Source organism: Labrus mixtus, chromosome 20 (assembly GCF_963584025.1).
Source record: "Labrus mixtus chromosome 20, fLabMix1.1, whole genome shotgun sequence".
NCBI classification, from domain to species: Eukaryota; Metazoa; Chordata; class Actinopteri; order Labriformes; family Labridae; genus Labrus; species Labrus mixtus.
This window is the reverse complement of record NC_083631.1, coordinates 1788825-1799486: the sequence shown is the minus strand read 5'-3', so window position 1 is coordinate 1799486 and position 10662 is coordinate 1788825. Positions and strand designations below refer to the sequence as shown.

The following is a 10662-nucleotide window of genomic DNA, read 5'->3' as shown; positions in this document are numbered from 1 at the left end:
TTAAAGTCACTATTGTTCTGTTTTTTATTTCGTGTGTTTTATGTATTAAGCAGCTGCACTATTGTGTTTTGTTTGATGTATTTCTTAACATAACATTTCAATAGAAAACAAACTCGGGAACAGACAAGACACAAAATTGGAAACCATAAATACAAACAATGTCAATTATTGTCCAGTGAGCAATGAAGGCTTCCCAAATTGAAAAAACACAACACATCAATACAGGTTACTGTGTTTATTTCAAAAGATAAAAATGTATGTTAGACTTTCAAGAATGACAAATTAAAATAAATGTTCAAAATCACTGATCATTTTCACTAGATTACTCTAATTACATTTTGTGTTTTAAAAAAGGTTAGAAAATACAAAATGTACAGGCCATTTTGCCATGCTGATAGAACAACATGTTTTCTTAAGCTATCAGTCCCCACACTGATATCCATCAAGTCATTCATATCCTAAGCTTCAGGCTTATCTGTCATTGGGATATCATCCGTGGCTTTGCTTAAGACAAAACTATATTGTCCATTTTTTTTCTGGCGATGTTGGAGAATGACCACGATGATGCAGAGCAAGACAACCACACAAAGAATAACAATAACCCATATAAACCATGAGGGGCCCGCACTAGTTTTACCTGTAAGATAGAAAAAAACAGCATTAATTCAAAGTGCACTTCTTACTTCTTGGAGCCATAAATCTAACTTATGTGTAAAAATGAACATCAGCTAAACAAAACGTGATCTGCTCTTACTTCGCATTCTCACTGTGACAGATCTTGTCACAGTCCCAATGTCATTCGTGGCATTACAGATGTAAACACCAGCATTGGTAGACGTGGCTCCTATGATGCTGATATTCCTGTAGCGCCCCCCAGTGGTCTCTATCACATTCACTGCAGAGGGGAACTTCCATTGCATCTTAGGGGAAGGGTTGCCCTCAGCAGTGCAGTTAAAAGTCACATTTTCACCCTGGGCCAGGATAATCTCTCTAATGTAACTTTCCTTGAAAATGGGGAGATCTGAGGAAAAGAGGATTTCAGAAACATTTAAAATCCCAATTTAGCAATACATAATGAAAACTGATATTAGTAGGGATGTTTGGCAAGTGAACATAATATGACAATTAAAAGATAAGCGGAAACTCACAGTGCACATCAGCTATGTAAGGCAATGAGGTCATAGTCGGGACTGGCCGTGGACCATACGGTCCAAGATGAAGCTCAGCAATGCATCTAAACTCTGATTGGTCAAAACCTCTCCTAGGTGTGATTCTCAGGGTAGAAGACACACTGAGTGGGGTCACAATGGTGTTATTAATTGTTTGCTTGTCCACATGTACGGCGCCTCTGTACCACTGTATTTTGAGGTTCCTAACAGGAGCCACATTGGAGATGTTACATATCAGGGAAAAGTCTTTGCCCTCCACCATCGGTCCAGGATTCATTACAGAGATTGACACCATGTCGGGAGTTTCTGTAAATAAATAAAAAAGAAAATAATGTAGACATGGTACAAGATATATGCACAGACATTTGCATTATGTAGGTGAAGACAGAAGCTAACTCAGTGGTACTCACTGTAAAGAGTGACCTTTGGCGTCACAATGCACTGCTCCCGTTCTGTAGAGACGAAACACTTAGGTTCTATGGTCCACTGTTCCAATTTTTTAACCCTCCAGGTGACTGCCGGTGGATTTACAACCCCTGTGCCTCCTACTGTTGACTCCCAGCCCATTACATAAGCATCTGGGGCTGATGTGCTGCAGTTCACTGTAGCTGGATCTCCAAATTTCACCACGATTTCGGGAGGTGTCAATACGAGAAGGCAACCTGAAATTCAAAAGCAGGCATGTTCAATCAAAGCTTCCTTTTATTGTACACTATCAGTCCTTTACCATAGAAACACAGATGTTCACCTTGTGCTGTAGAAGCCTCTGTGTAGGCTGGTGTTGAAGCTTCAGTGGCTGGTGTTGAAGCTTCAGTGGCTGGTGTTGGTGACTCAGAAGTGGTTGGTGTTGATGTGTCCGGGGCAGCTGATGTTGATACCTCTGGGTAAGTCGGTGTTGGTGTTGTTGCCTCTGGGGTGGTCATGACTTCAGGGACCGGCATCTTGGCCACTTTTATTGCCTGAACACTGATTCGCTTAGTTATGCTTCCAAGACGATTGGAGGCTGTGCAGTTGTAGATTGAACTGTTTTCTACTCGAGTAAGGTTCAAATGATCTGTCGTCTCCGACAAATTCAGCCCATCACGAGTCCAACTGAAGACAGGAGGGGGGTTCCCCTCAGCTTCACAGAGCAGGCTGACATTAACACCCTCTTTCAATATGTAATAATCACTTACTGTGTTTCTCTTGAATGCAGGGGAATCTGGGGGGGAGGGGCAAATGTATGCTTATTATGTATTTAAATATGAACATAATAAATGACTGTTCATCTTGAAACAAGAGATTGTTTACTCACACAGAACAGAAACTTGATGCGGCTTAGAAATAACAGGAGTTTGTACTCTATGAGGCCCAAAGTCCAGCTGAGCTTCACATCGAAACTGAGCCCCGTGGTCCCCTCTGCTGATGTTGACCATCAGAGTAGAAGACTCGTCCACCGGTCTTTTGGTTGTGTTGCTGAAGGTGTCTGTCTTGATGATTTGTTTGCCTTTGTACCACCTCACAGTGAGTTTTTGAACGGGAGCAACCTCGATGATATCACATTGTAGCTCGAAGGGCTTCCCTTCCACCAAATCAGTCAAATATTTTGTGGGATACATCGACAGGTCTGGGTTCTCTATCAAAAAAAGACAGAATGGAGTCAGGGCGGCATGTAACAATACTTTTTATGTAATTAATATGTTGATTATTATCCTGATTAATGAATAACTGTTTGGTGAATAGAATGTCACCAAACAGTTAAAATGTGACACGATCAGTTTTCTCCAAAGTCCTGTTTGTGAACAGCACAAAGATACTGAGCAGACTGTCATAGACGGATAAAGACATCAGAAATAGAAAATACAGAAATACAGTTTTCCTTAAAAAGTGCTTCAGCAGATGAATGCATTCTCCAAACAGTTTGAGATCATTTCAATAGTAGACTACTAGATTGATCAAGGCAGCAGTCGATGTTGTAACTTTATCATCCTTCTCTTTTGCATGATATTCATTTGAAATGACACTTACTGTACACGATGATTTCCAGCTCTTTGCTGCATTCAGAAATTTCATTCAGCTTTATTTTGCACTCAGCTGTTGTATTCCAGTCTGAGAGTTGCAGAGACTCAGCGATGAAACTATTGTCCTCTTCCACTTTAGAGTCTGTGTTTCTGGTTCTCCAGTACATCCCATAATGATCCTCCTTCACACTGCTGCAGTTTACACCCACTGTCTCTCCGAGTTCTCCTACAACCACAGGAGGATCCAGGGTGAGGGGGTTGGACTCAGGGGGGCAGCTACTGTCTGCAGAGACAAAAGAACATGTCTTGATTAGCAGTAAAAAAAAAAAAAAAAAAAAAAAAAAAACGGGTCCCTACTGCCCTCTGGTGGCTTGGATCACTAATTTAAGCCACTTATTGTTGGAACTGTTCACTCTGAATCCTCATCAACTGCTTCAGTGAGTGAAAATATTAAACATCATTTTTCAATTTTAAAAAAGCTGTTCCATAAAGTCACTATAAAGCTCTGTATTTTAATATTTCAAATTATATGTACAGGTTTGAAATGTATCATTTTAATGGACAGTTACTTCTGTGAACCATCTCTGCTGTTCCAAAGCCAAGCTAAGCTGCTTATTTGTTCTGATCATTTATCATTTATCCTAAAATCATGGACTCCACCCAGTCCCACCCACTGACTCTCTGCACACACACAAACACATTTCGAGGCAGCTAGTGTGGTTTACACATCTGTCATAGAAGAGGAAGTTTTGCTGACATTATAAAACCTATCACACCCATTTCATATCTCAAAGTTGAATCTTTACATAAAGAATGTTCTCGATTTTATCTGTTTCACCTAATTCTCTTAAAAAAAAAACACAGAATTCATACATGAAACTGACTCCACTGGTTATGTCATCCTATCCTTATCATTTTATAACAGAACCTCACTTACAGCAAATTCATTCTTGTATAAAGAATGATTATCTAGAATACATTTCCAAGTGCTTAGCACCACTGCTAATACATTGAGCTATTAAAACAGAAGGCAAAGTAGAAAACTACCCCAGTGTTCTAAAGGTTTATTCCTAGGCACAGCACCAAATAATGTGTAACTTTGAAGTCCTACACAGAACTATTGTAAAGCATCACTCACCACACAGTAAAATCATGAGCATGAGAGGGCAGAGCGTCCTGAGAGGCTGCATGCTGGATCAGCACGCGAGAGGAAGCAGGTAGATTGAGGAGGTAAGGTGTGTTTCAGGACCGTCCAGTAGATGTCCAGCTTAAGTAGCGGGATAGGATTAATCCGGGTTCAGACCTGATGATGTTAATTACCTGCTGCTGACAGTTAAACAAGCTCAGAGAGAGTAAAAGAAATACACACAGAAGCAAAGTCAACGCCCTGGTGACCAGGAAGCTGTAAGAGGATATATGACACAACAGTTGCCTCACTGAGAAACCATAGATGAAACCCTCTTCTCAAGTGTTTGAAAAATCTGTCATAAAGGAGCTTAGCCTATACTTGGCATAATTTATTGAAAATTATATATCGAAAGCGGAGAATGAGAAACATCACAGAAAATGGCAACAGAAGACAAATATCTCCACACAGTACATGTTTGACTGTTTCCAGTGACATTTTATATACACAAATCTCCAAAGAATGTGTGAAGACTTAATAAACAGACATCCTTGGCTGTTCAATTTGCAGCCTGTGAACAGAAGAGGCCCTCCGACAACCTACATCTGACCCTCTAACCATAAAAAATGTGTAATTATGAATTTATATACCATAAAGCTTCAATAAATAGCTTTTATTGACTTCAGTCTATGTTATAACCCCACATTAATTTGGGGCATGCGTCAATAAGAGACAAGCCTTTCATTCTTTTTTAAACAAAACTTGTGCACAGCAAAGATGGGAAAGATTTAAATGTGTATACCAGAAATAATATTTAACTCTCTACAAAATGAGGATATTAAGAGAGGAAGAGGCCCCTGACAATATGATCACTAATGAGTGCTGTGCTGGTCTGTGGAGCTGTAAGCATATCAGGGTGTTTTTAGTTGTTTAAATTAGATGTGATAGCATTACAAATTTAGCATGAAAAATAAAACATTTACTTTCATAATCTCAATAATTATTTGAATCTCTAAAGCCAACACAAGCAGCGGAGTCCCCGTCTTTCCTGTGGCTCACTGAGGTTTACATGTCTTCAGTTTTTATCCCGATCATTATGCAGGAGACTCTGATGTGCAATGTGCTCTACTCTGTCTTTTTTTTTTACAGATGTTGAAATCCATCTTGAAATGTTGTGTCTTACCAACTTTTGCAACACTAAATGCATACATGCGTCCTGCCTATGATTGTCAAACTGTGCGTCAACACAGGCTATTAATCGTTCCTTTAATTGGGAAGAGCTTTTACTTGAAGTTGTACGGTATATAACAAACTATCTTCCTTGATCCATTATATGTCATGCTGTTGGAGCAGCAGCAGAGCTATCTTCAGAGTGCGCCCATCATCATCACACCTCTGGCTGATGTCACTCTGCACTTTTCTACATAAGCATTACATTGCACAGACTGAAAGAAGGACAGGATGTCATCGTTCATGAGTCTGGTCTGTTGTCCAAACATTTTCTTCTAAGGTTAAAAAGTGAAATTGTTCACACCCATTAATTGTTTGCTTTATACTGTAGGTCAGACATAGGACTGTCTGCCACTTGGCGCTGCTTTACAGGGTGTAGTGGAAAAATACTATCTGTCTGTTGCCTTCGTCTGACCTTAAAAGATTAGGATGTTCGTGCATCATTTAGCAATTAGAAACTGTTTCTCTGTATGGCCTGGGTCTGTATCTCCAACAGGGACACTCCTCAGGATCTGGGTACAGCATGACCTTAGATCAGTGCCCTCCTGACAAAGGAGTTTCTGTTGGTGTTCCTCCGAACCAGGTGCCTTATAGAAGCTTGCATAGATAAATCACCAGACAAACTAGCAGAAGGCATAGTCACTAGGGCAAGCTGAAACCAATGACGATGTATCACTCATGTATATGCAAAATACCTACACCCTGTGAAAGTATAAATATGCTGTGCAACCGGGACTGCCCCGGGAATCTTTGATGCACTTGTGACTGATGTTACTTTTGTAGCTGATTACCCGTTTTGCAAAAGAACTTTTTACTTTATGCAATAAAATACACAAAGACAAAAGACTTTGACTTGAGATCTTTTTTACCAACAGAAAAATCCACAACAAGGGTCTTCAGTGAAATATACTCTTTGAGGAAAAGTCTGCTTCAGTTCATTACAGTGTTTTTCATATATGTCCATAATAAAGAAATGTTATGTGGGCTTGATCATCAAGGAAACGCGTTTCAGAGAGTAGGACCCTCCATGAAACTCTGCCCAGTAGACCCCGTCCTGGTAGCGGCTGCGATAGTGTCCGCCCCGATACCACACACCGTTCAGGTTGGAGTGGGCGCACATGTGGTACCACCAGCCTCCCTTTTGGAAATGAGCACAGTTACCTGGTGACAAAGCAGGTGAACAGGGTTATTTAAGGAAACAGTCAAAATGCAGACAGAGCACTAACAGACAGATCCAGGAAGTGAGCAGACCTGTATAGCTGTCCTTGTCTCGGTCCAGAGTGGTGAAGGCCTTGTTGTTGTGCCAAGAGAGGGAGTCCCCTGCAGTGCCTTGGTATTGTCCTAACCGCAGTCGGTACCAGTCACTCTCTGGTTCCAGGTGGAAGCTATCATACTCGGCAAACACCTGTCGGCCCTGCCAGTCCTCCAGAGCCACCCGTAGCTTATACTGGGCCTGCTTAGTCATCCAGTAGAGGTGTTCTAGACCAAGCCAGTACTCCCCATCTAGGTTCCCAAAGCCTTGCTGTAAAAACCCAAACACAGCACTTTAAGCTCAGGATATGTTCATCCAGGTCTGGTAGGTCTGTTGCTTTGTCCACATCTTTGATCCAGACCGAATTATTAGAAAATGTAGTCTTTTTTTTCAGGCATTCAGACTTTTGTTGACCCAGACTTTACTTTAAGTGTGACAGGTCTTTTATCTTACTGAACAATTCAACATCTACTGGACAGATTGACTTGACAATACCTCCGATTCTTGTTCAGGCTTGAAAATAAATGTTTTAACAACTTTTCCAAGAAGATTGTGTCCAACACTCATGTCTCCCCCTGGAATACTTGTTGTAAAATCGGTGATCCTCTGACTTTGCCTAGCACCATCTAATGAAGAATACGATCAATGTTATACCTACTTGACATCAACATGTTAGCTATCCAACGTTAGCCAATGCTAGCTTGGCTGCACACTCTCTTCCATAAAATGAACATTGAACAGAGGGGTGTTTTGAAGGCTTGCAGGTGTGTGGAATCACCTTATACTGCTCCCAAGTCCTGAAGAAGTTGACAGACCCATCCTGTCTCCTTTGGATGACTGTCCAGCCTCCCTGAGCCTGACTCTGCTCACACCACGCCTGCAGAAGGCGGTTGGCGCTCTGTGGGCGGAGCAGGTAGATCCCACTGGTGGTCTCACCTGATTCCAAAACATGCTGACAGTCTCGCCACGGGCCTGAGAAAATATTTTAAAAAACATACAAAGGTGAGGGAGGGGCATAATACCAATACTTGATAGAGCACTTTTTCCAACCCTTGCATGGCCCTGTAAGAGCACTGGGCAGCTCCTTTGGTGACAGTCTACTTCATCTGTGGGGTTAGAGGACTACAACCTCCATACATGGGGCTCAACATAACTGCAAGGCCATTGGCGCCCCTGAATCTGTTTCATTGACAGAGTTACTGCCCTTTGTGATGTCACAAAGGGAAACTCTCCAAACGGCCTGTTTGAGCACACATTTTCTGAAAAGTGGATCAGGGAAAAGACATAGAGGATGGACTTTTCTCATAATAGGATATTTAGACAAGTTAGAAATACATATTAGTGCTAGAAAAAACATGGTAAAGTGTATTTTGCATAATATGTGACCTTTAATTTATCTATTTAGATGTGAAGAATTTTTTCCAACATGTTGAATATCTCATGCCACAGTGATAAGACGAACAAATTAATCTGCACTAAGACTGACGAGCATTTGTGCTACATACTCGGTCATTGTCACACCACAAGATGTGGCAATGCGCAGTCTTTCAAAAGCCCCTTTAGGAAGTGACACACACAAGGAGGAGTCACTGTGGTTCTGCTGACTTGTTAGAAGGACAGCTTAAATCCTCTGCTTTATAATTTAAACATTCCAACTGTGCTAGTTTATAGCAGCAGGGTCATTTAAAGCCCTGTGTTCCCTGCACTGATAAGAGCTGTGAGCTGTTTCTGACATTGTTTAGGAGTTCCCAGAGAGATAGAACTCCCACCAGCGGGTCAGTGACTCCTTCAGCTCCTCTTTATCGGAGTGGCTAAATACCTCTGACAGAAGATGGATGCGTTTATACACACGGGTTCAAGTCTGATCAAGCACCTCTGCTGCGTTACAGTGTTGTACCTGGAGTCTTTGTGACAGGAAAGCTAATGAATGGAGAGTCTGTAGGAGTGTTGGCTGTTGTGCTGGGGATGAAATCAGCAGTTTTTTCCTTTTGTGTTGGTGGAGCACTTTGGTCCCTTTGAACATCGTTGGTCATTTCGTTGGCGTCAGAGCTGTAATTTGGATGCATATTGGACTGGCTTTGTGGTGGTTCAGTCGTTACCTGTCCAGACTGGCACAGAAACAACAAAGCATTATCAGCTGCTGTGTAAATTAGTAATATATTGCAACATGCAGTTTTTTTTACCTACCAAAGAGGACTGGGTGGATACCCTGCACTGGCATTGCTTCTCCAGGCGAGCAATTAACAGGTTCTGGGAGCTCATCATGGAGGTAAGCGCTCCATATTTCTTCTCAAGCTCCCTGTAGTTACTGGACACCTGCAGAGCCTGACATGTTCCACCAGCCACAACAGACAGAGGAGGAGTTTGATGATGATTTGGATACTGAGGCTGGAATGAAATATCAATGATTCTTTACTCACCTGTGTTGTAGCATTTAGCAGGAGGTTCTCCACCCTCCGCTGCTCCAAAACCTGGTCTTTCTTTTGCATGACTTCATGCAACAGCTGGGCATAGAGCTGTGCAATGCGAGAATTCATGTTGCTACTCTCTTTGCGCAGGGCTCTCACCTCCACAGCAAGGGTCCCCTCCTGCTCCAGTTGGCCCCGGAGCCGGTCCATCTGCTCCTGCTGCTGTCTGAGCTCCGCCCGCAGCACCGCCACCTCTGAGTGGTTTGTGGTGGCAGACTGTGTGTTTAAACACAGGGCTCCTGTGAGCTTTTGCTGCGGGACAATGAAAGTGTAGGAGCAACGGCCTCCTTTTGTGTCTGACGATCGGGACGAACGTTTCTGAGTGTCCTCGCCATGAGCGCCCTCCTTCCGTCCTGTAGCTTCTGGTATGTTCAGACAGAGTGTTAAGAAAAGAGTCAGGCCTATTGTCAGTGTCTTCTCCATGAATCTCTTCAACTTCGGAGGAACCCTGGTACCAGAGGAGAGGATGAAATGAGAAAAACAACAGCAATAAAAACACAAATAAACAACACCTGAGCATCAGACTGAAATGTACCATTAAGAAAACAAATGTGATAAAGAAGACATGAAGTCTGCTTTCAGGGAAACTACGTTCTGTGGGTCACCAGATGTTTCTTTTTAAGTAAAGTACACACTTTCCCTCATGGCTGGAATTTATTAGCAGGTCAACACTTAAAGGAACAACAGTCAACATCAACCAGCCAGAATCAACACACAACCGTCTCACAGTCAACAGAAGAGCAATCTCTGAATCCAGCCACAACAACCATGGTCAACACCATAAACACATGGAGCCAAAAAGGTCAATATTTACATCTAGAATATAAAACACTGTCTCATTGAAACACAAAAACATCAAACAAATAATTTTCTTCATTTAACAATAACTGTATGTTGTTTAACTTGGCCACCACACCTTTGGATGCAGCAATCACTGCATTTCACTCTACATTCAAGTGGATTACATAAACATACCCTTCTCCGCTCAGTACTTACCGCTGCAGATGAAAAGTGTTCAGGACTTTTAGTTCAGCTCCAGCGTGTAGTTGCAGCTCTCAGGACGCACAGATTCCAAATAAAATAAAAGACGTATTTTTAAAGATCACATATTCAAAGATCCCCAAAAAGTCCCAAACAATCTGCTTTTTAATTTAAAGTCACTCTTGGTCCTCCGTCAATGTTGAAGTCAGGTTGAAAACTGACACAAAGTTTAAGCCGCCTCTTCTCCTTCCTAGGGTCTGTCCCAAAATCTCTGAAGAGAAGACAACTAATTACAAACCATCCGAAAGCACCGCCTCCCAGTAGTTGTTCAGCTGACTACTCAGTGTGGAAACCCAGGATGTCTCCTCCCTCTGCCATCAGCCTGCTCTCCTGCCACCGACTGAATCCTGGTACAAGCTGAACTACTGTGGTAATC

General features: G+C 42.1%; 2 protein-coding genes across 2 annotated transcripts; both read right to left on the bottom strand.

Moving 5' to 3' along the window:
- Window positions 1-220: 220 nt before the first annotated feature.
- icam5 (intercellular adhesion molecule 5) lies at window positions 221-4581 on the bottom strand. Its single transcript, XM_061026556.1, has 8 exons — window positions 4308-4581; window positions 3177-3452; window positions 2464-2784; window positions 1918-2370; window positions 1580-1831; window positions 1149-1475; window positions 755-1021; window positions 221-637 (listed from the first exon to the last, which is right to left on the bottom strand). Exons 1-8 carry the CDS (start codon window positions 4357-4359, stop codon window positions 459-461), a joined length of 2127 nt encoding a protein of 708 aa, XP_060882539.1. The 5' UTR covers window positions 4360-4581; the 3' UTR covers window positions 221-458.
- A 1839-nt stretch (window positions 4582-6420) lies between these two features.
- Window positions 6421-10584, bottom strand: angptl6 (angiopoietin-like 6). Its single transcript, XM_061065909.1, has 7 exons — window positions 10242-10584; window positions 9198-9693; window positions 8965-9102; window positions 8675-8885; window positions 7556-7749; window positions 6777-7047; window positions 6421-6686 (listed from the first exon to the last, which is right to left on the bottom strand). Exons 2-7 carry the CDS (start codon window positions 9666-9668, stop codon window positions 6502-6504), a joined length of 1470 nt encoding a protein of 489 aa, XP_060921892.1. The 5' UTR covers window positions 9669-9693; window positions 10242-10584; the 3' UTR covers window positions 6421-6501.
- Window positions 10585-10662: the final 78 nt, after the last annotated feature.